Raw genomic sequence first — 25,824 nt, 5'->3', positions numbered from 1 at the left:
TATGACCAGGAGTTTGAACCTACAACCTTCTAACCCAGATACAAGATTGCTTTGCACTGAGCCGTGCTGACAATACAAGCTGGTCAATACTGTACTATTTGTTAATATGATAATCGATCGGGCAGAATCTTGGAAATATGTTTATTTCAGTCTTGATTTTGGAGGATGGTTTGCCGTGGGCAAATTGTTGTTATTGAATTTTGGGACTCTGACCTGTTGACATCTTTAAGATAGTCATCTGATAGAACAACAATAACAAGAACAGTAAATTACATTTGTATAGTTCCTTTCACATTGGGAGGACGTCCCAAGGCGTTGGACAGACATAGATTTGGAGTAGTCATGAAAAGCTTGGGAAGTACAATAATTTACATACTGTGCAGAGCCGATGATCTGCAATAATTGATTCTGGCTGCTTTGTGGATAAGTAAACAGTACGGACAATTGGACATCATGGAAAATGTAGATAGACCAAAACTGCTCTATCAGGATTTTACTGTTATTGTAGTAGCATACTGTGCCAGCCCTTCTCTCTCTGCTACTTTCTCTCTGCCTTTCTCTCTCTCTAACTTTCTATCTCTTATTCTCCCTTCAATATTTATCTCTAACCCCAAACTGTACATTGTGAAAATGCAGATAAATGATGTTCTGTTGTATCTCTTTTCTAACTATCTGATTAAAATATACAACCTTTCTTACTTTGTTGCTAAAACATTAGTACAATATACAAAAGCAACATTTTACATTTACTTTACATTAAAAAGTTGTATGATATCTTAAACTGCTTTATAATAATAATAATCCTTACATTTGATCTAGCGTCTTATCACGTCGTCGAGAAGTCTCAAAGTGCTTCACAAAATATACTGGATTGACTGTATTTTGTGGGTGAAACGCGGCAGACAATTGTGTGTTGGGAAGAGGAGAGAAAATAAACATTTGGGGGGAAAGGAAACATTCAGTTTGACTCTAACTGTCTTTGAAATAAATGGTAATACCCACGGCAAATTAGCTGAATATGCAGCTGCCCTGTTTCAAAAACAAATTGAAATTGTCGTCAAGCTGAAATCATGATTTATTGAATGACGTTTGTGACTATGTGCCTTGTTCTCTTTTAAAGGATAAAACCTCACTGGAGTTAAAAGTACCTATCCTCAGACCTCCACAACAATGTGAATCTCAAGGCTTTACAGAGTCAGTGAAATCCTTTTACTAGTCCACATTTAATGGCCTTTTCTCTCTTGTCACTCCAACCCGCTTAATGGATTCTCTCCGTGTTATTGTCCCACAATCTTTTATTAATGCTAAGATGGACGAGATGCTAAGTAGAAAAGCCCTCTCGACATTATCTCAAACCTGAAGGCCTGAGTGACACACTGAGATGACAATGATGTGAGGAAGCTGCTTACTGTTTTCTGAAAGATTTATGATCTGCATCGCAGTATAGTGTGACTCCTGATGGGCTGTCCTTCACCTGATGTGGGAATGCTGGCGCTGGCTGTCCAACAATGCCGGTGACTCCAGAAAATGCTGCACTCTGTCTCCCTCTCTTTGAACGCTCGTTGCGCTCTGGGCTGGGAGAGGAACAGAGAAGCCCACTGCATCATCTCTGCCAGTCGGCCATTCAGATGCTCTGCGAATACATCCACTTGAATTTCGGTGCTGTGGGAGAGAGTACGTTCCAGCCAGACCAGAGGATCCGGGAGGATTTTGAGATCTGCCCCGTTCACTTGACCAGAGGAGAGGGAGACTGCGATCAGCTGGGGCTGCGCTTCGGGAATGTCCCGATTTATTGGGATTCCCTGAGTGAGCAGGAGAAGAGGAAGAGGGAAACCAGGAAGTGGGGTAGCAAAGGACCCATGCTGGACATTGGATGTATCTGGGTGACGGAAGTGAGGAAACAAGGTCCCGCCGCGAAGTGCGGGAAGATTAAAATCCGGGACGAAGTGTTGTCACTCAATGGACAGCTGATGGTCGGTGTCGATGTTGCAGGTGCCAGGTAAGCACTGGAGCCGTCAGTCACATTGAATCATGTGGGTTTGTCGATCACATCTTCCCGTTCAACCACATCATGGTCGAGAGTTTCCTCTTGATGTCTTTCTATTCACTTCTCAGACCGGCACCGACATCATGGGCCGATTGGCCTCCTTCTGTGTTGTATAATTCTATGATTAAGTGACGTTGTAGGCAGATCAGACAAGCCTGACGAATGTGACATGAGTAACAATGGCACCTTTACAAGTTTGGTTATAAAGAACGAAAGTCTGCTACTGTGGAATGCTGTAGTTCAGTGGTTAGAGCACTTGCCTCGCAAGTGGCAGACCTGGGTTCGATTCCTGGCAGGACGATACCTTGGGCAAGTTTCCACACGCTTGATAATAATCCCTCAAGAAAACAAAATTATAAATTGGTCACTTCAATCCACAACTGTTTGTGGGACATTGTTGTGCACAATTGGCTGCCGTGTTTCACCCACAAATATACAGTCAATTCACTTTACAGCATATTCTATGAAGCGCTTTGAGACGTCGAGAAGACGTGATCAGCGCTATATCAAATGCAAGGATTATTATTATTTATTATTTACTTTGTAGGTCACGGTTAGCTTAGTTGGTAAGAGTCTGATCTCTGGATTACAAGGTTGTCTAGTGTTATGACCTAATGTTCACAGCGTGGGCTGATATTCCAGTGCACTGCTGGAGGAGTGATGTATTGTCAGAAGTGCCGTCTTTCAGATGAATAAAATAACAATCTTTGGATTAGATAATGTGCCCTTCCTACATTGTTGAACCATCTCACAACACTTCGTGGGATTTTCTGTGAATTGTAGTGATTGTGTATTTGTAGGCGAAGCATTAAATGTGTTTAAGTGGATGTAAGAAATCCTATGACATCTTGCTGTGTAAAAAAATTAGTCGCCACATTCACCTACAAACTACACTTTACGACAATTCCCTGTGAAGGGCTTGGAGACATTTTGACATCATAGATGCTATATCAAATTCAAGGAATGTAATTATTCTGTATTATTATTATTAATAATAATCAGTCTGTGGTACAAATCTATCATCTTTCCTACTGGATAATAACCTGAACAAGTTTGCTATAAACTACAGTTCTACTACACTACACATTTAGTACCATAATCTGATTCCATCACCATCATCATTAAATACATATACATAATAATCCTTGCGTTTGATGTAGCGCCTCATCGTATCATCGTGGTGACTTCAATGCTTCACAGGATAGCAACTGAGCCAGCCATATCAGGATATGGTATACTGAACATTTCTCCTCCAAGGTCAGTAATTGATGCGTTAATTTGACGAGCTTCTCACGGATGTTGTTTGTGAGTAATTCTCACCCTTATGTGTGACTGGGGGTTGTGGATTTTGAAGGCAGCAAGTTGGGTGAATAAGCTCTTCAGCATCTATCCATAAAAGGTCTTTCAGTTTATAACATAGACATTCATTTTTGAATGTGACAGATTTTTTTGGATCCATTTTTATGCACGTCCATTTAAAATAGGCCAATTTGTGGGTTGGTTTGTCTCTCTCTGTGTTCAAATGGTTGCTGCAGATGGTAAACTAGCTTCCATTTCATGTCCAAAAGGGCAAGTGTCAGCCTGGCTCAGTTGGGAGCTCAAACTTGCCTTTGAGTTGGAAGGTTATAGGTTCAAGTCCCATGTCAGTACCTTGAACTTGGGGAGAGCCACATTGTCAGTGGTGATGTCCTTCGGAATACACATTAAACATTGCTGCATGCAAATTAGCTGTTGCAATTTCGTACATTTACAATTTCTGCTTATGTTACGTTGTCAGAAGTGCTGCTTTTGGATAATTAAAATAATAATAATAATAGTCCTTTGCATAAGATATAGCCCCTTATCACATTGTTGAAATGGCTCAAACGAGCTTCACAAGATTTACTGTGAAGTGTAGCGATAGACATTTATACATTTACTGCACTATACTCTATGAAGCGTTTTGAGACATCTCGACAATGTGATAAAGAGCTGTTTCAAATGCAAGGATTATTAATAGCAATTCTTCCTCATTTTGGAAACAAAACAAATGGCTGAGGTTCGAGCCTTGGTCTGTGTTGTTAACTTGGTCTGAGTTAGATCTATTTCTGATAATCCTCCTCGGGATGAGGTAAGTCTCTTACACTCGCGAGGTGGAGAAGAGAAAGCTGCTCTTCTTAAATATGAATGAGATAGAGGTCTTCTCAAGGGAAGTGCTATTACACAAATGGTTCTTTGTGAGCACAGGTACTGGGTTGTTTGGATTCTGAAAATGATGTTGAGGCAGCTTTTCTTTTCCTTTGGGTATTTATGGCTTTTGCATAAGTTTCTTTATGAAGAACGAGGAGGATTCTCTCTCTTTTGTTGAAGAGGGTCTCAACATCCAGCAGCAGCGACAAATGGCTATTATCTGTGAAAAATGCGATGTTTCATAACCGATTCGCTGTGCTAATGATCACACTCACGAGCTGGAATTCCAATCAGAATTAGGCCTGTCGCTTAGATTGCCTTTGCTGATGTGCGATTATAATGGGGGAAATCCCTTTAATGGCCGACATCACCAAAGCCGTTGCTCTTAATGCAAACCAGAAGCAACAAAATAATTTCAGTCCAATTATCTGCTGATTTTAGGTCTGAATATCTATTTCTCCCCTCCCCCACCTTCAATTACAACGCAATGGTCAGGTCTGTGGGCTCTTTGTTCTGCTGCCATCTTGAATACCTGCTCAGTTATAGCGGAACACAAATACTTTTACGTCAGCTCCAGAGGCAACATCCGATGGCTACTTCAAAGGACACTGGTTGAGTTAAGCTGCTTAACTACACAAATACCCTCAATGAATTTGGGGGATGGGAGCGCGGGTGAGGGAGTTTCTGAGGAGTGGAGTCCCACAGGGGACAATTCACATCACTGCACGACAATGCCTGCACTGACATTATAATATTTGTTCATGTCACCAAGCTATGAGGCCTGAGAAATGGATATTAGACTCCGAATGAGATCAAATGTGCCATGCAATGCTTTCTGCATCTGAGCCTCTTGTGATTTATACTAAGTAGCTCTGATCAGAGTGACGTTTGCAGTTCATTGAAGCAATAGTTTTGAGAATGAGAAGACGTTTCCTCTGGGTGTTTGGTTATTTCATGTTGAGAGAGTCTAAGTAAGCCAAGCAGTGAGCCAGACTGGCTGTCATTACCTCATAGTCTTCTGGCACACTTTCAGCTCGTGCTTTATGACACTGACTAATACATTTAAATAGATGCAGAGAATAACTTCAATAACGTTAGTCTGCTAAAACAAACTTTAAAACTACATTTATATGGTGCATTTTCACTTCAGGAGAATGTGTCACACAGAACTTTGAAACTATAAATAGAAACACTGTAAATAAAATACAATATAATTTATATTTATATGGCGTCTTTCACGTCAGAAGGACGTTTCAAAACGCTTGACTGTGGCTGCAGCTGGGGAGCAGGACCTGGAGAGGCTGAGGAGGGGAAAGATCATCCGAATATAGGAACAGGTATAGGCCATTCAGCCCCTCGAGCCTGTTCTACCATTCTATTAAATGATGGCTGATTTGTTCCTCAACTCCAATTATCCTTGTATTTGATATGGCACCTTATTATTGAGATATCGCAATATATTCTGTAAAGCTGTGTGTATTTTGTGGGTGAATCAGCAACCGATTTCTGCACTACAATATCCCACAAGGAAATGACCAATTGTATTTAGGTGATTGTTGGCCAGGACACCGGGAAAAACTCACTTTTCTGAAGGTAACTGAAAGCACGGTCAAAGAGGTAAGGACTTTGAATTTACTGTTCCAATGAGAAGAGTCCTGATCTCTCTAGCCTTTCTTTATAGCCCCATGTTTTCATCTCTGGCATCGCCTACACTGCATCCAGTGGCCTAACCAATGACTCCTACAAATTCATCACCACTTTCTTGCGTTTGTATTCAAAAGATGAATGGGTGAGGGGAGGTGGGGAGGAGAGGAACCTAAAGTAAGTACGCCTCGTGAAAGATTGTGCTCGGTGTAAATATAAATTGGCAGCAATAGAAGGGCCAATAGCCTCCGCAAGAACTGTACTTTCATATACGACCTCTAGAGGGCAGTGGTTGGATGCCACATGGATTCTTGGTGATTGGTGCCTTGGCTCAGTCTTTGATAAACATGTCGGTGATGACAGGTATTTCTGTCTCTCCTCACTCCTCTCAGGCTGACGCTGGCACAATCTGAGGAAGTCATATCTGTGGCTGGCAGGGCTGCAGCTGGAGCAATTATACAAAACTACACATTTTTCTTTTTTTAAAAAAACATGAATCTTCATTATACTATCAATAATATTAATAATCTTTAACATTTGACATAGCGCCTTTCATGTCAGTTGGACGTCTCAAAGCGCTTCACAGGATTTACTGTAAAGTGCAGTAACTGTGTATGTTTTGTGGGCAACATGGCAGCCAATTTGCACACAGCAATATCCTATGAACAGCTATGAAGTGAATGATTAGTTGGGGGGATTGTTGGCTAGGAGACCGGGAGAAACTCATTTCTCTTTTCGAATAGTGCCATGGGATCTTTAATACCCACCTGAACAGGCAGATGGGGTCTCGGGTTGTCTCGTCTGAAGCATGGGATAACAGCAGTCTATGCTAATGACTGGAACAGGTTGCCAGAATCAATGGTTGAGGTTGGTATATTGGACTCATTTAAAAAACAGTTTAATGCTGTGATGGAAGAATGGTAGAAATGGATTTTCTATAGGGATGAGATTAAATGGGCTAAACATCCAAACTATTCTGATGAACTCTTGGGGAATTCCATTATAAGTGAAAAGCTGACTTATAATAATAATCCTTGCATTTGATATAGGGCCTTACCGTGTATTTGAGAGCACTTCTGCAGCATTTACAGTAAGTGTATTTGTGCAGGTGAATGTAGCAGCCAATTTGCATACAGCAAAATCCCACAAACAGTCATGAAGTAAATGATCAATTTTATCTGGGGGATTGTTGGCCAGGACACTGGGAGAAACTGAAAGATAACAGCCAAGCTCGATCATAATAATCCTTACATTTTATGTAGTGCCTTTCGTGTATGGTGGCTGTCTCAAAGCTCTTTACAGGATTTACCATGAAGTGTAGTAACTGCATCTCTTGTAAGTGACCGATGTACAGAGATGTACACTTTCAACAAAGAGACAATAGATCAGAAGAGCGAACCCTGGACTCCAGCCTGGGCCAATTGTAGCACTTTTATTCCAGTCCTGGGCCGATCAGCTATCTCAGCATAGACCAGGGATTGAACCTGCGTACCTTCCATGTCTCTGTAGCTCATTATCATTCTGGGTAGAACGTTTATCTTTGAGTCATCATGGAAACGGATCAGTTATTACTAAATGCGCTGTGCGCTGGGTTTCCAGCTTGGGGGAGCTCAAGCTTGACTGGGAGCCAGAGAGGTGCAGTTACATGTTGGTGCATGGTTCAAACTGTTCCCACGGTTTTAACCCATCAATCAAAACATGTGGGCTTCACAGATTGCTGGCTTGGTACTTTTGTCAGTTTATATTAAAAAAAATCGCTTGTGCCAAATGCATTTGGTGTACTTCAAGACAAAGCAGAGAGTTTAAGTGAGACCTTGGGGACCCCACCCTTCAGAATGTTTTCTTGTGTGGGTTTTATTTTTTTACTGTTTTTAGCTCCTACGCCTCTCCCTCCCCCACACATACACCGACCTCCAAAAATGCCTCATTCAGCACTTTCCCTCCTCCATTTTTCGCCATGCTCCTCCACTCCTCAAGGCATTTGACTCCCCTTTTTGTTTTATTCAGGAACAGGCTAATTACCTGCATTAACTACCCTCCATTACCTTTATGGCTGTTTGTGGGATACTGCTGTGCGCAAATTGGCTACCATGTTCACCTACAAATGACAGTCACTACACTTAACAGTAATTTCTGTAAAGTACTTTGAGAAGTTTCAATGATTTGATCAGGTGATGATAACAATTCATAATTCTTGTATTTGTTATATTATTATCATTATTACAGCTGAACTGGTGACGAGGACAGGTTTCAGCGTGGAGAATAGCGGGCATATCAAGCGATGGGAAATACTGTATCATTGTTCCTGATGTGGGGTGGATGAGTGGGCAGAGCAGAGAAGGATGGGGAAGGAGATCCGACAGAAGCCAGAGTGCAAATGAGCTGGGGTGAGAAGTTCAGAGTTGCAGTTGGAAAGCGACCAATGATTATTGACTGAATCGAGTTTTGACAGGATGTTTATGCGTGCACACAACATCCTGCGACCAATGTGATCCATTAGGCGTTGGATGATAAGTAAAGCCAACTCCCTAATGAGTCAAGCGGATGATAAAGACAATACATTTTAAGAAAGCATGCTATCGCAAAGAGGTAAATGGTCCCATACAGCCCGCACCTCGTGCAGTCCACTCTAAACCTACCCCAACTTGAGTTTCCTTCTGTCAACGCTTTGGGATGTCCTCCCGATATGAAAGGCGCTATACAAATGTAATATTGTATTGTATGTCATGGTGGTCGGGTGGGGTGGCAGCTGGGAAAGCCAAAGGGTTGGTGTGAACTTACCTGAAACTCAAAGTCAATCAATGGATAAACTCTAGCAATTGCGACCGAAACATGATTCATCTGCTATTTAGCCACCTTTCCAAGTAGAGATTTTTCTCTATATTTCTAAATGCAGCTGTTTCTTCACAGCTTAACAGCCCAGCCCCAGGAACTGAGAGATGTGACAAACGCCTCTCCAGAATTCAATGCCTTCATTGCTTGATTTGTTAGAAAGATTTCTAGTTTTCAGGTGGAGCCTTCGGGTATGAACCTAATGAGCTTTCAGTCTTGGGAAAGCTCAGGAGAGGTGATTCACGGAGTGGCCTGACAAGTAAACTAATCCCATTTAAAATTAAACAGTGGGATTTAAAAAATTATTACTCAGTGTAAATAATATTTGCTTCATTATTATTAATAATACTACAATTAAAAAAATTACATTTATATAGCGCCTTTTATATTGGGGGGACATTCCAAGGCACTTAAACCTTGCATTTGATATAGTGTCATCACTTTATTGAAACGTCTGGAAAAGCTTCACAGGATTTTATTGCTGAGTGTATTGACTGTGTTTTTGTAGGCGATTTCTATCTGTGTGATTCATTTAGTGGAGGTGTTTTTAATCTGGTAAAGTTGTTTGAACTGGTGTGTGGATTTCCCCTAAGAGCATCCATTTAAGGGACAAAGTGTTTGGCAAGTTGTATTATCTGGCGTGGCAGAAGAGGAGGAGAACAAGAGACTCTGAGAATAAACTTTGTATCCAGGCTCCGCTCCACTGGTTCACGGGTTTCTAGAAAATGATCTAATATCCTCTTCTTGATTTCCAAATTATTGCACCATGTTCCCCGTCTACTTCTACAAGCTCCCACCTGTTCTCTCCTCCTCTCTTCCCACTAACCTATAGCCCGTTCCTCAGTCTCGGTGGCAGTCGTCAGCCAGTCTCCGAAACACTCTCCAGAAATCCCTCTGCTTTCTCTCTGGCTGAAGAGAAATAAAATGCTCACAAAATATACAGTCAATTTACAGTATATTCTGTGAAGCGCTTTGAGATGTCTCGACAACTTGATAAGGCACTATACCAAATACAAGGATTATTATTATTTTTTCACTGCATTTTCGGTTGCTTTACCCAGTTCCCTCCTTTCTTCCCCGTCCCTACCCCTGGGGCATCTTGCAGTCAGCTATGTGAAGCTCTTTCAGACTCCCTCCGAACATGAAAGATGTAATAAAATGTGACCCTTTGTTGATGAAGTGCTACTGCCTCAGTTACGTAGGGAGCGTTAACATTGATTGCTGGGGGGGATGTCATATACAACCGCTTGGTAATTGCAGCATTGAAACGTCTTTGATATATTAATTGAAGAAAGAGACTTTTTTTTCTGGCTGAAAGTGTTGTCTCCTACAGTAATATTCTCTCTTAACCCAAATCTGTCAAGTCTTTTCTCTTCACCCTCAGGCATCTTGTCATTGTTGCCCTGTTACTGTCTTGTTCACCCATTCCCACACCATGTTCTGTGTGTACTTTATAAACCTAATGCCTTGGAAATCGTTTCCTTGAGTATTCTGAAAAAACAAATAGGATGTTGAAATAAGAGATGATCAGCAATGTTGGGTGAATATAGTCACCTACATCTCTGCAGCTGACAGAGACTACTACAGTATGTGCAGTATTAATATCTGTGAATAATAATAACCCTTGCATTTGATATAGCACCTTATTAAATCTTTGAGAAGTCTCAAAGTGCTTCACAGAATATATTGTAAAGTGAATCAACTGTACATTTTGTGGGCGAAACGAATAGAGCTAATATCCTTTGTGTGTCAGAACAGAAATTGCAAAGCTATTCTCTGCACAATCATTCCCAAAAGGCTTTTGACAAAGTGCCACACAAGAGATTCCTTTGTAGACCAATGTGACTGGGTATCTATGGTAGTCCTGTATTTCTTTAAATAACTGTGTTGCATTAGATGACAGCAACACATATGCTCAACTATTATTTCACTCAGTGGTAGCACTCTCGCCTCTGAGTCAGAAGGTTATCACATACTCTAAGCTGACACTCCAATGTGGTGCTGGGGGGCTGTTGCATTGTCGGAGATGCCCTCCTTCGGATGAGACGATAAACCAAGGTCCCATCTGCCTGTTTAGGTGGACGTTAAAGATCCCGTGGCCTATTCGAAAATAGAAGGGAGTTTCTTCTGGTGTCCTGGCCAACAATTCAGACCTGTGGCTTCCAAACAAAAGCTGGATTTAAGAATTTCCTTGGAGTTGAGGTACAGATCAGCCATGATCTTATACAATGGCAGAACAGGGCCGAATCGCCTACTCCTGTTTATATGTTTCTATTCCCATTCTACAACAACAACAACAACATGGATTTATATAGCGCTCTCCATACCGAACAGCGTCTCTATTTCTATTCTAATGCTGCGCAATGTTAAATTTTAAGACAAAGTGCTTGACCAGGTGGAATTTGGGGGCTAAGGGGACTTTTTAATATCCTCACATTAAACCCGACTTACTGTCTGCACAAACTACACAACAAAGAGCATTCGGGGCCCCATCTATTCTGAAAGCAGAGTTATAGGAAAAACAGGAAGTAAATGTGAGATTAAGAATTGCAGGGGGAAATTTACTGCTGTTGATTCAGTTTTGTTAACAATTTTGCAGAAAATTTAAAGCCTTTAAACTTGACCTTTGAACATGCAATGGCACAGAGCTTGCTCAGAAGTAGGGTTTCAAAGGAGAATGATGTAATATTTTCAGAGCTCTCAAAAAGCTCTACGTTATTGAATTCAGTATTATGCACCAGTTTTGTGAGACTATTAATGTTATTGAGATTATTACACCGCTGTGTTGGAAAAAACTCTTAAAAGGAATATTGGTCTATGACAAACCTTTAAACTGTTATAGCCTCGTTGCGTTTGCCTACAAATATGCAGTTACTGCACTTTACGGTGAATTCTGTGAAGGCTTTGAGATGTGACGATGACATGATAAGGCAGTGTATGAAATGCAATGATTATAATCACAGTAATAATCCTTGCATTTGGTATAGCACCTTATCACATTATTGAGGCATCTCAAAGTGCTTCACATAAGTGGAGCCTTGTAGCTCAGTGGTTAGAGCACTCGTTTTGCAAGTGAGAGACCTGGGTTTGATTCCCGCCAGGGTGAAACCTTGGGCAAATTTCCTTACTCCACACGCCTGATAATAATCCCTCAAGAAAAAAAACAATAATAAATTGGTCACTTCAATCCACGACTGTTTGTGGGACACTGCTGTGCGCAGTTGGCTGCCGCGTTTCGCCCACAAATATACAGTCACTTCACTTTACAGCATATTCTGTGAAGCGCTTTGAGATGTCGAGAAGATGTGAAAAGCGCTATATCAAATGCAGGGATTATTATTATTAAATGCAAGGATTATTATTATTATTATTACATAATATATTATATAGTATTTCGACTGTATTTTGTGGTTGAGACGCAGGCAAGTTATTATATTCAGACATGGAGGTCAGATTTTTCTTGCTGCTAAGTATAGTGACTTTTACAATTGAGTGTATAATGGGATTTTCCATTCTTCTCGTAGTCTCTCTCTCTTCTCCCCTCCTCTGGTGAAGATTGCTCCTGGCCCTGAGGCCGTTATTTATGTGTAAGTCTGGAAAGGGAGTGTTTGTTATTTTGTTACTGGGAGGAGGGAGGAGGATGTGGTATTATAAACCGCCTGATTCCATCCATACGTCTGCACTTTCCAGCCTGGCTTTCAATGTGGTGTTCATTTGTGGGAAATCTGGTGATTTTCATCGTTTTTCTCCATGTGGAGTCCTGTAGCTTAGTGGTTAGAGCACTCACCTCGCAAGTGAGAGACCTGGCTTTGATTCCCGGACAGGGCAAAACCGTAGGCAAGTTTGCTTACTCTACGCACCTCTGTTTACCTAGCAGTAACTAGAAACCTGGCTGTTAGTTGATTGGCGGATTGCTTTTCCAGGGGTAATAATTCCTTCAACAATAAAAGAATAAATTGGTCACTCAATCCAAGACGGTTTGTGGGACACTGCTGTGCACAATTGGCTGCCGTGTTTTGCCCACAAAATATACAATCAGTTCACTTTACAGTATATTCTGTGAAGCGCTTTGAGATGTCTCGAAGATGTAATAAGGCACTATATCTAATGCAAGGATTATTATTATTATTTTCTCCTCCACCAACTCCCAGTAAGACAGAAACCCCTTGTATTAGTGGACACATTTAGTCTATGAAGTTGGTCAGGCGAGAGCTAGTGCTGTTGCTTGCCTTTTAGTAGGTTTTTATCATAGAGATAGTCTTCAATTATTGTCGCAGAAGAATTCTTCAGTTCTGCTGGAGAGAAAATTCAATTGTTAAAGATGAAATCTGCAATGGTTGTCATAGAGTTGTGGTTAAAAGCCTGAGTCGGGGAGGGAGAGGGGAGCTGAGTAGGGAGGGAGCAAAAGTATATTTGGGGGAGGGGTGTAAAGTTCAGTGGGGGAGGGGAGGAAGGTTTCCAAAAGCACGGCCAAAAAAAATGGCCTAAAGATGGGATTTGAAGCTGGGGAGGAGGGGCCAAGGCAGAAGGTCTCCAGACTGTAGTTCCAGAATGGCTGGGGTTCATTGAGCAGGGTACATGAAGCAGGGCGTTGTGTGTCGAGTGGAAGGAGCGACCAGGCCAGTAGGGAACACACTACTAGGCACTAAAGAGAACGCTGCGCGTCAACAGTGTTTTTGCTCATTTCAGAATTCTATATTTGCTTTTGTTGGCCCGCTGGTGGGGAAAATAAATCTTACATATATATATTTTTTCCTTTGAGAAACACAAACTGATTTTGCGCCATGATCTGGGAGTTGCAGCCCTGAATTGCATTGTTTGTGTAATAAGTTGGCCCCTATTTGATGACCGTATCGTCATGGAATAATACAGTACCTGACTGTTCTCTGTTGGCAACCCAGAAGAATTACTGTACTTCCTAGAGTGAAGGAAAGTAGCTAAATGCTACTAATTTACAGCCAGCACAAGAGATCCTCTGTTTCCACAAGTACATCCTGTGCAGAGCGATCCCTACTCGTGGCTGTAATTATCTAAACTTGCCTTGTTGAAAAAGCATTCTAGCCTCTGTGTCAGAGATTTGTGGGTTCAAGCCCCACGTTGGGACTTTGAACACCTATTGTCTATGCTGACATTCCAGTGCTGTGTTGGGAGAAGCTCTACATTGTCGGAGATGCCGGCCTTTGGATGAAAAGATGAGGGAGTCACACAGACAGTCATGAAGTGAGTGGCCAATTTTATTTGAGGAATTGTTGGCCCGGGTACCAGTATAAACTACCTTCTCTTTTCCAATAGTACCTGGGATCTTTAACATTCACCTGAACAAGCAGACGGGGACCTTGGTTTAATGTTGCATTTGAAGGACGGCACCTCTGACTATGCAGTGCTACTCCCAAGTATATGCATTGGATGTCAGCTAAGAGTGTAAGCTCAAAGTCCTGTCGTGGGTTTGAACTCATAATCTTCTGACTCAGAGGTGTAGGTCACTGTGGAGAGCTACTGGAGCAGAGTTGTTGGTGTTAGGGTGATGTGACAAGCTCAGAAGGTACCACAGAAAGTGGAGGGGGATAGGGTGGGGGGAATGTTAGGGTTAACAGCAGTCGTGTGTCACGAGCGCAGAGCACGGCAATAAATAAAGTCAACTGTGCTGCACTAAGATTCAACAGGATGACGGTGCCCCTTTAAGAGCACCGTAAAATATCAAGTTTCCGAAACGCTGGTGTTGACATGTGTAGAATCTTGTTGTTGTCATCAATTGAAGGGCTGATTCCTGCATCACAGGGCTGGCTCTGTGACCACGGGGAGGAGTGGGGATCAATGTGAATAAATCTCTCATCGGGGCCTCATTTTGCTGTCCTAAATATGCATGTCTAGAAATTGTGTCGTTTTCGAGACAGAAGCTCTTTTACGGGACATGTGATTAAAGTTTTCCTCTGACTTCAGCCAGCACGTAGTGACTTGCCTCTCCTGACTCACAGGCTAAACAGACTAAATTTTCAAGTTGCACAGGAAAACATGTTTCATCAGGTTTCCCTGAGCTTGCCTATAGCTCTTCACAAGCGTCCACATACAAAGCACCGGGCCGTGAACTCTGAGCTTCTTTCAGTACTTGCTGCCGGAATTCCTCACTTATTGCTCCGAGTATCCCGTCCGCATGTTGGCTAAAAGTAGCCGTATTCCTCAAATTCCTCCTTTTCCAACTGAGCTCTTTGTCAGAACCGCTTCAAAAACCTGGCATCTCCCGATCAAGAGATTTTGTGTCATTCCATCTGGTGGATGGGTTAAGGATCTGTCAGTGCACACAGCCAAGGGTAAGTGGTGGATATGAAGTTCTCTGTTCTGGTTTGTTGTATACGACACATGGTACAGATACCTCTCATACCTGGGCTGGTGCTTATATGGTGAGCTTTTATAATAATAATAATCCTTGCATTTGATACAGCACTCTATCACATCACTGAGACGTCTCAAAGAGCTTCACCCAACGTATTGCAAAGTGGATTGATTGTGTATTTTGTGGGTGAAACGCGGCAGCCAATTGTACACAGCAATGTCCCACAAACAGTCATACACAGAGCAAATTATATATTTTGTTTGGGGGTGTGATGGGGGTGGAGTTATTACCTCTGAAAAGCAATTCACCAGATCGATAGCCGACTTGTTCCTAATCTGATCCTAATCAGTGGTAAACAAATGTAGTGAATATTAGAACTTCAGGTACTCGTGGTAAATTAAAGAGTGATTCCTTCTTTGTTGCTAAGTATTTTTTGGCTCCGATTTTGCCCTTGTCCCTTCATCAAGCTCTTACGTTAGCCAAAGTTCTGAGGAGAATAGCCGTGTGGCTGTGCCACACACAGAGGTACAGATTTTGTGTGCTGCTGCCAGGGAGTAATTACTTTGCGTATGGGCTCAGAGAGGTGGGGTTCACTGAAGAGATTACTAAAAACACACCTTGCATCTGATACAGCGCTTTCATGTTGAAAAGACATCTTAAAACGCTTCACAGGATTTCACCATAAAGTGGAGTGACTGTATTTTGCAAGCGAAAGCAGCAGGTGGTTTACTACTAGCGATGTCCCCAAATATGACCCTGAAGTGAGTGACAAATTTTATTTGACGGGATTGTTTACCAGACACCGGGAGAAGCTCCCTTCTCATTTGGAAATGCCTGGATTCCGATAGATACCAACCTGGGGGTAAACTGGTTCAGAGGGAAGTGCAAATAATCAGAGCATCTAAATAACAGTCAATTTGTACTTGAACAGCACATTGAGTGAGTCACAGTGCATCGTTGTTCATCCCACAGTCTATTTTAGAGTCTCGCAACACAAAATGTTGAGCCCTAGAAATACCCTTTTGCTCAGAAAAAGCTGTCAGCTCCCCCGGGAGGTAGGAAGAAGTTGAGGGGGGGAAAGGTGGCTCATTTAGCAAATGCAATGCAGCTTTCCTGGGGAGGCTGCCCCCCCGCCCATTGGTGTATGTTGGGTAGAGCTGCAGCTTATTCATCAGACTCTCACTGGTTTGAATCTTGGTCTGTGCTCATTACACTGGTCCCGTTGGACCTGAATAGGGAGACTATAGCACTACAAGATGCTTTATAGCAAATGTTGTTGTGCAGTTGTTGTATTTATAGATGAATGACTGTATTTATAGACAAAATGTGGCAGGCAATTTGTACACAGCTATGTATGTTCCCACAAACAGCCAGGAGATGAATGAACAGTTTTATCTGCAGGATTGTTGGCCGAGACATCGGGAGAGAGAAACTCCCTTCTATAATAAATAATAATAATCCTTGCATTTGATATAGTGCCTTATCGCATCTTTGAAGCGTTTCAAAGAATATACTGTAAAGTGTAGTGACTGTATAATTGTGGGTGAAATTTTGTCCTTTCTCTTTTCGAAGGGAGCTCAGCTGAGCTGCCCCCCAAGAATATTTTTACCCTCTGCCCATGGTCAGCTTCTCAGTTTAACGTGTCAACTGAAAGACAGCACCTTTGATAACGCTGTGCTCTCCCAACACTGTACTTTGGACGCCTTGGGACATACTCCTGACGTGAAAGGCTTTTTACAAATGTAATGTTGTTGTTGTTGTTGCACTTGTTGTCAGCCTGAGTTGGGTGAGTTCAGATCACCAGTGTTAGCATGTAACAGCCCCCAGTAGCCACCCAGCCTGACGCATAAAGAATGGTTACTTGCACGAGGTGAAAGAAAAACATTGGTACTTGTGGAACTTTACCCCGAGTTTCACTCAGCACCTTCACCAAGAGGAGCAAATTTCAGAGAAAGAAAAACAAAACAAAATTAAGAATTCTGCATTTCAACAACAACAACTTGGATTTATATAGCGCCCTCCACGCCGGACGGCGTCTCAGAGCGCTTCACAGTAACGGATCCCGGGACCAAGCCGGGGGGAGGGGGAGGAAGGTGACCAAAGGCGTGGTCGAAAAGAAAGGTCTTCAGCAGAGACCTGAAAATGGGAAGGGAGGGAGCGAGACGAAAGGAGTGAGGAAGGCAGTTGCAGAATCTCGGGTCATAGTGGCCGCCGAAGGTGGAGAGCAGGACTCGGGGGACGAGGAGGAGGCCAGATCCGGAGGAACGAAGGCAACGGGTACTGTTTTGAGGAGAGAGGAGGTCAGAGAGGTAGGGCGGTGCAGAGGAGTGCAGGGACTTGAATACAAGGGTGAGGATCTTGAAATCGATGAAATTTTGAAATTTGACAGCAAATTCGGTGCTGACGGAACAAACTGAAAGAAATCCACTGTCCTTTGAAGAGATACTGACCTTTTGTAATGTTTTAATATTTTCCCAAGTATTTATTTCAGAACTTTTTTAAAAAAAATTAATATGAGTGAGAAATGTCACCCACTCGTCTCTTAATGTGAAATCTGGGTTGAGCAAATGTGGAGTCTCCTCTCTGTATCTCTGGAATCACGTCACGACGGCAACAACAACATCAAATTAAATTTGTATAACTCCTTTCACGTCGGGAGGACATCCCAAGGTGCTGGCCACAAGAACTGCGCTCCAGGTGCCTTCTACAGGGGGACCAAAACGTCCATTACAATGTCTAATAAGTCTTAAAGAAATCATGATATTTTTGTTTGTTTTTAGATAAACGGGTATTTATCATGGCTTTTTGGTCACCCTGTACATCTGGAGAGGAGTTACTCCAGGTCAACGGGAATTCTAACGCGATCCTTTAAGAAGAAAATATCTAGTTAAGGAAATTGCTGCAAATTAGACTTTGGTGAAATTAAAAAAAATTCTTGGGTAACTTTTTTCAAGAAAAACAAATTGTATAAAGAACAGGATTGAACTGTGACCCGTGCGAGCATGTTAGGGGACTATATGTGCCCTGTAGCCTAAAGCAAAACAGTGTTTTCCTGCTTTATTTGTGCTGCCATCAATTCCGGTCAGGAAGCATTAAACGGGCGTGTTATAAACAACTTGACTGCCCAGAATGTGCTGCCTAATGACTTCAACATTAAATAGCTGGGTGGCCTGCGAAATCCCTTTTAATCTTCAACAACGAGAGCGACTTGCATTTATATAGCACCCTTCACGTGGGGTAGTGTCTCGGAGTGCTGATCTAGAGCGGGGGAACTGATTCCTTTCACGGACTTGTGTGTCAACGTGTGTGTGTGAAATGTTGACTGAAGTAAAATGAGAGAGGGGAGGAGAGGAGAGCGAGAAGGAGAGAGAAAGGAGGAGGGTGATTCTGTTGAATGAATGATGGAGAGAAATTGCCTCCGCTGGGTGGTGTGGGCAGAGGGCACAGCAATCCCCTCCTCTACAACACACGTGATTGAGTCAAAAGCTAAGTGCGAATAGGAGCCAGAAGGCAAGCGCATGCAGACGGATACCAGAGAGAGAGAGAGAGAGAGGGGCTTGTCTGTCAGTCAGGCAGGCAGGCAGTGATTAACATAGGACAGCTACAGCGAGAGAGAGAGCAAGTCAGCAACTGGGCTGCATTCGCTCAGTAGTGATCTTTCCACACACCCCCAACTCACCTCCTTGCTCTCACCCCGCACCCCGCTCCTCATCACGAGCACCACCCTTCTCTCCTCCTCCTCCCTCCCTCCCTCCCTCTCCCCACAGGAGGAAAGCCGGCAGGTGATCGCACCAATTACCCAGCCTCATGGGACTCCTGATAACCTTCTCGGACGGGATTAACTCAAGTCGGCAGCTGCGGCTGACAGAAATTCCGGAGGAACGGTGAAGCCTGACAGACCGCGAGACAGAGAGAGAGAGAGAGCAATGAGATCCCTGAAGTAAGAGCAGGTACTGTGCAAGGAACCTCATGTGCCACACTCTGTCAAGTGAGATGTCTTTGAACAGTTCAGTGTGTTTGCTGGTGGATTAGATGTGAGCGAGCGAGTAAGTGAGAATGTCTTTGCTCGTCTGTCAAAGGTCTTTATATTTAATCGACCCTGTTGTACAGCTAATAATAATATTCCTTGCATTTGATATACTGTTGAGACCTCTCGGATTGCCTGTAAACTATGCTGTAAAGTGGGTTGACTGTGTATTTTGAAGGTGAATAGCAGCAGCCAGTTTCTCTTGATTTGTTTAACCCTTGAATTCCCCCCTTCCCCCCTCCGGCTGGCGGTGTGTTTGTGGAGCTTGCTGTTAGGTTTGATGCCTGCTCGGTTGGTTGTTTTGATAGCTGGACTGTGTTACGTGTGACACTTAGGTGTCAAAGCAGACTTGCTACCGAGTCCTTACAAGTGCCTCTCAGCCCCGATGTTGATGATTTTACCAGTTTGACAAGTGATTGCGTTTCTGCTTGTATTGGGGAGGGGTGGGGGAAGGGGGGAGGGGAGACGGGGTACGCAATGTGTCACAGTTATCAACAGAAACAACTTTGCATGCATATAGCGCCCTTCACATGGGGTAGGGTCCCGGAGTGCTTCACTGTGGCGCAGTCTTACAACGAGCCAAGGGGAGAGGGAGGGGCGAGGCGACCGTAAGCACAATCAAAAAGCAAGGTCTTTAGGCGGCATTTAAAGGTGAGAAGGATGGGGGAAAGGCATCGCTCTACTAAAAGTGTCTTGCAAAGAATTATTATGTCAAGGAAAGTTGCTACGGTCAGGTTCAGCTTCAGTTATAAATGAGGCATTTTAGGAATGAGACTTGTGGCATTTCATGGCAGGGTGCTTGAGCATTTAATTAATTAAATACGGGCATCTAGATTTACAAGATCCAATGCACTATTTTGCCAGCTATCATCAATCCCTCAAATAAAATTAGTCTCTCACTTGAGGGCTGTTTGTGAGCCATTCGTATGCACAAATCGGATGCCATGTTCACCTACAAAATACACATTGAAGTGCTTTGATATCTCCTTCTGACAAGAAAGGCGTTATGTCAAATGCATATTATTATAGTATTATAAATGGGGAGTGATTAGAGGGCTGACAATGCAAAATTTTCTCTAACTTCCTCCTAAGGGTATGCGGGATAGCAGTGCCTAGATGAGGCTCGACTAGCTGCAATCTTCTGTTCGGTGTTTGTGTCACCTGGTCCCAGAGGTGGTTGTTGGGGAGGATGCAGTGCTTTTTTTTACAGAAACGGAGCTTTCCGTAAAAATTCAATTTATTACAGCCTGAAAAACCTAACTTCTTACTGGTCGTGTGAACTGAACTGGGTTTCAAAGAGGAATGGGATTTTTCAGCCTTTGTGCCCCCCCCACCCTTTGAAACTCTATCCCACAGTCCCTTCGCCTTGCCCCCTCCCTTGCCTCCTTCAAGATCCATCTCAAGACCCTCCTCTTCGACTGCATCTTTGGTTAGCCTCCGACCCCCACCCAATCTGCCCTCTGCTCCTCCTGATCCCAACCACATCCTTGACTGTCTAGCACGTTGGGAAGTCCTCCCAAAGTGAACATCCATTCATCCGATGTCTTTTGGGACATCGGATGGATCAATAGTCTACTCCAGATTGAAGCTATTACTATGGGTCTAAAATGCATCATTCACAAACTGAAAGCTGCTGTACTAATACAACTGGAATTGTGTGTTTTACCAACAATTTGCTTTCAAAAAATCACGATGGGTCACATTCCCAAACACGTGTGAAGCTTGTTTTGCTGCCATCATTTTGCTTCTCGGTTAGATTAGTCAGTCTTTAGACACCTTCCTTTGGCCGGGAAATGGCTCAAATGGCCAGTGATTGTCAGGTATTTGGAAAATGGATGAGATAGTTATACAAAGTGATTATTTGCATGGGATTCCATGTTGCGATTAGGCATCAGTTGATCTGCTGAGAGCTGCGGTAGATGAACAAAAGCTTCAGTATATTCAAGGGAAAACATGATCCATACATGAGGGACCAGGGAATAGAAGGGGATTGGGAGGAGTGGAGGCTTATGAAGTGCTGGCATGGATTAGATGGTCCGAATGGCCTGTTTCCATGCTGTAATGCTCTGTGTAATCTGTCGTTGGTTGCGTTGATTTCTTCCTGTGGTGGTGCTGTGGCGTTTCTCATGTGTGAAAATAAGATAACTCTCCAACAGGGCATGTTCCCTCTGTTCCACTGTTTCACTATCGGGAAGATAGATTTCACGAGAATTTGTGCTGAACCAGAATGTTAGTCCATAAGCTTTATTCAGGATTCCTGTAGGGAAGTTTCAGAGGAGGCTTTGAGCCAGTTGTGAAGTTTGGAGAATCAGCAAAATAATACATAGAGCTGAATTGGCTCCAGAAACACTTTACATCCAGAACATATGGTTCAGTCTATGTTTGTGGCAAACTATTTTATACATTTTATACATTGTATACATTTTAATCTGATAATGGGTTTTCTTTTGGTCCAGCAAGTGATGTGGAGTCCTGAATCTCAGTGGTTAGAGCACTCGCCTCGCAAGCGAGAGGACCTGGGTTTGATTCCTGGGCAGGGCGAAACGTTGGGCAAATTTCTTACTCTACACACCTCTGTTTACCTAGCAGTATCCGTTTGTTAGTCGATTGGTGGATTACTTTTCTGGGGATAATAATACCTTAAAAAAAATTGGGTTACTCAATCCACGACTGTTTCACCCACAAAATATATAGTCAATTCACTTTAAAGTATATTCTGTGAAGCGCTTTGAGGGGTCTTAAAGACGTGATAAGTCGCTATATTATTTTATATGCCGGGGGTTAGGTGGGAAAGGGATTGTGAATAGTCACAAAGATTCAATGGCTGTTGGTTGTTGACTCTTGGCTCTGGGTCATCATGAGGTTGTGAGTTCAAGCTCCATGTTGAGAATTCAAGCCCATTTTGTCTCGGCTCACACTTCAGTGAGTTGTCAGAGGTACTGTCCTTTGGATGAGATGTTAAACTGAGTTCCTGTCTACCTGGTCAGGTGGGCATTAAAGATCTTGCAACACTATTTCAAAAGATTCTCCCGGTTTTCTGGCTGACAAATCTCCAGCCAGAATCAATCACTTACCTCATGGATGTTTGTGGGGCATTGTTAATTGGTCATTGTGTTTGCCTGCAAAATAGTCACTACACTTTAAGGTAAAAAAAAGATGTTCTCAATATTATAGGCACTTTATTGAATGCAAGAATTATTAATGTTGAAAGCCTGTATTACAAATATCTGTTTCAGCGTGCGTTTTGAAAACCACAAGTTTGATAGAGTGAGATATGGACTTGTATATAAAGCTTGACGTATTTGTAGAGCGGCAGCCAATTCTGAATTCTCAACAGCTGTCAATCCTTTTGACAGCGCAGATATTCAGTGATGTACCCATAACTAAGAACTCTGTGTGCGATCAGGCAATGAGAAGTACATTTTCTTACATTTCCACAGCACGGGGATTATTTTTCTCATTAATGCAGATGAGACGACGATGGTAATATTTGGTGAAAGTTATTACTTTTGAAATGCTTGTGAAGTTAACCAGGTGGATAATGAAGGAGAATTTGACAGCTCTGTGAGAGATGCCAGCGGAGCAAGTATGAGATTCTGAGCTCCTGAGTGAATCTGACAACACTGTGTGAGGCAGAGTCTCTTACCAGTGTCTGGATCCTTTGCCCTCCTCCAATCCTGCACAGAGCACATGCAACACTGAGGGAGCTTAATAATCATTTGAGACATGGGTAAACTTAGCTCGCTTCTGGATAAGAATAGTCCAGCCGAGCGGGCGAATTGACAGTTACAATGTTCAGAAAATATTTGGCTTGGAAAATAAGAATCATGTTGGAGCTTTTAAGTTGTGCTGTTCAACCTCTTTTGCAGCCTGGCCAACCGGCTGGATTTCCAGTGTATGTGCTTTTAGTTCTGATTTTCATGATTTGCAGTTGATCTTTTTGCATTTTTTTTATTTCTAACTCGGGGAAATATTTGAGAGACTTGTGTTTGTATGTAAGGCCGTGGGCACTTTGGGTCAGAGAGGAATAATGCCCTTGATTTACAATAACTGTGCTGCTAAGGGGCCTTAATATTCCTTACATTTGGAATAGTGCCTTTCACGTCGAGAGGATGTCCCAAAGCGCTTCACAGGATGTACCGTAAAATGGACTGTGTATTTTGTGGGCGAAACGCAGCCGCCAATTGCACATAGCAAAGTCACACAAACAGCCACGGAGTGAGTGACTAGTTTTATTTGGGCAATTGTTGGCCAGTACACTAGGAGAAACTCTCAACTCTTTTCAAATAGTGCCATGGGATATTTGAACAGACAGACCGGACATCGGTTTAGCGTTTCATTCGAAGGATGGCACCTCCAACAACGTAGCATTGGAGTGTCAGCTTAGTTTATGAGCTCCAACTCCCAACTGGGAGGTTGAACCTTCAATCTTCTGGCTCAGATGTGAGAGTGCTACCAATTGAGCAACAACAACAACAAAATTACATTTATAGAGCGCCTTTCAGGTCGCGAGGACGTCCCAAAGCGCTGGACAGTCAGGGGTTGGGACCCGAGCATGGGGGTGGGGTTGGGATGAGGGAAGACAGAGAGGCTAGAGGAGAATGCAGAGGCAGGGCCAGGAAAAGGTATTTGATGGAGTGAGAGAACCTTAAGGAGCCAGGGAGCCTGGCAACGATTGATGGGTAGGGGGGTGCCTTGTGCTATGGACTCTGGTGTAGGAAAGAGCAGAGGCTGCAGAGTCCTGGATGAGCCAGAATATGTGATAATAATAATAATCCTTACATTTGATGTAACGTAACGCTTTTCACGTCTTCTTGATGTCTCAAAGCGCTTCACAGAATATGCTGTAAAGTGAATTGACTGTATATTTGTGGGCGAGATAAGCTATAGCGGGAGATCATGTAAGAATCATGAAACCAAGACTGGAATTTGTTGGTCCAGCTGTTTTTCTTTTTTTGCCGAATTGTGTTGTGTCGTGTGCTGGGGGTCAGTGAGGGGCTTTAGTGGCGTGTAGTGCCTCGAAGTTTCTGTAAACAGGAAATCCAGTCAACAGGATTGAAGATGTGTATCAGTGTAAACCAGCTACCAGCAGCCCCAGTCAGTAATGTAAGTGTGTCTTTATTAGGAATTAAAAAGCAGAGTTCAGGCGCTGCAAATCTCGACCCCGGTTTGGCTGCTGACTGGCCTGCTCTGGATTTCCAGTCTCTCTGTTCATTTCATGTTTTTTTGGTGTTTATGTAGCAGATAGAAATTCCTGATAGAGGACAGTGGATAGCCCTGTACATTTTTTTTTGGCTGGAGGGGGGTGCGGGGGAGAGGGGGGGAGGCGCAGAAAGGGGGTGCGGAGAAACCCCCGGAGTCTGGAGTCCTGTACCTTATTGGTTAGAGCACTCACCTCGCAAGCGAGAGGATCTGGGTTTGATTCCCAGGCAAGCGCAAACCGTTAGGCAAGTTTCCTCTGTTTACTTTGCAATAAATGGAAACCGGTTGTTAGCTGATCAGCGGATCGCTTTCCGGGGAGTAATAATCCCTTAAAAGAAAATTAAAATTTGGTCACTCAACCCATGACTGTTTGTGGGACACTGCTGTGTGCAATTGGTTGCCACATTTTGCCCACAAGATATACAGTCACTTCAATTTACATTGTATTCCGTGAAGCGCTTTGAGACATCTCAATGACCTGATGAGGTGCTATATCAAAGACGAGGATTATTATTTAATTATAAACGTGTACCCTTCGTTAAGAGTCCGACTAAAAATTTAAACGTACAATGCCCCTCTCCGCTGGAGCATAGCCTACAGTGTGGTGAAAATCTAATCTCAATCATCAAACTGCATCTTGTTTAGCTTAAACAGAAGCTTTGCATTTAATATGGTCCACTATCAGGGCAAGTGCTGGCTGCTCTTTTCCTGTTGATTTCTGTGAGCAACATCAAGATCAAAACATACGTTCGTATGTGCAGAAAAATCTGAGTGAAACATTTTCCCTTCCTCCAATTTTCTTCCCCTTTCCCAGCTCTGAGTGAATGCATTTTACTGAGTTTGACTCTTTCCCTTTCACCCCTCTCTTCCCCTCCCTGTGCCAAAGAGGGCACCCTTCAGCACCTTATCTCAGTGCTGTTATTCATGAGTGAGCCTTGACGGTAAGTGTTGACAGGCCTGTTCTACTGTTTTTGCACCAAAGTCCAATTCTGTTCTCACTCACCATGCACTGACATTCATTCAGTTGCAGAGTTTCTGCAAGAGCAAGGAAACAGGCTGATTCCTGACCAGCACCCCCACCTTCACAAACATGGCTAAGGTCAATTGTAGTGCTCCTACTGTACTGTCATTTGTCAGTCTGGCTCAGTTGATAGAACTCTCACCTTTGAATCAGAAGCTTCTGGGTTCAAGCCCCACATTGAGAAAATTGGCTTGTAATCTATGCCTCTGTTCCAGTGCAGTGCTGAGAGAGTGTTGCTGGATTGTTAGAGGTGTTGTCCTTAAACCGAGGTCCCATCTCTATGTTTGGGTGGGCATTAAAAATCTCCTGGCGCTATTTGAAAAGAGGAGGGAGTTTCTTGTGTTTTCCTTTTATCCAGGTTTCCTCTCGGATAAAAAATGGCTGCCACGTTCAAATGCAGATATAGTCACTGCATCATATATACAGAAACATTTGAAGCAATTTTAGACATCTTGACATTATAGGTGTACCGGATATCCTAAAGGCAAGCACTATTTTTTTATTATTAATGACCAGCTACTTACGGGCTAAGAAACTATGGCTGATTTTCC

General features: G+C 43.0%; 1 protein-coding gene across 1 annotated transcript in view; it reads left to right on the top strand.

Moving 5' to 3' along the window:
- Window positions 1-1,508: 1,508 nt before the first annotated feature.
- pdzd2 (PDZ domain containing 2) overlaps window positions 1,509-25,824 on the top strand; it is a 129,169-nt gene continuing 104,853 nt past the window's right edge. The window contains exon 1 of the mRNA XM_042331917.1: window positions 1,509-1,999. Coding sequence (XP_042187851.1) covers window positions 1,509-1,999 — 491 coding nt within the window. The remainder of the gene's footprint in view (window positions 2,000-25,824) is intronic.

The sequence above is a fragment of the Callorhinchus milii genome, unplaced genomic scaffold (assembly GCF_018977255.1).
Source record: "Callorhinchus milii isolate IMCB2004 unplaced genomic scaffold, IMCB_Cmil_1.0 Scaffold1, whole genome shotgun sequence".
Classification (NCBI taxonomy): domain Eukaryota; kingdom Metazoa; phylum Chordata; class Chondrichthyes; order Chimaeriformes; family Callorhinchidae; genus Callorhinchus; species Callorhinchus milii.
The sequence above is the reverse complement of the archived record's forward strand: the minus strand, read 5'-3'. Positions and strand labels throughout refer to the sequence as shown.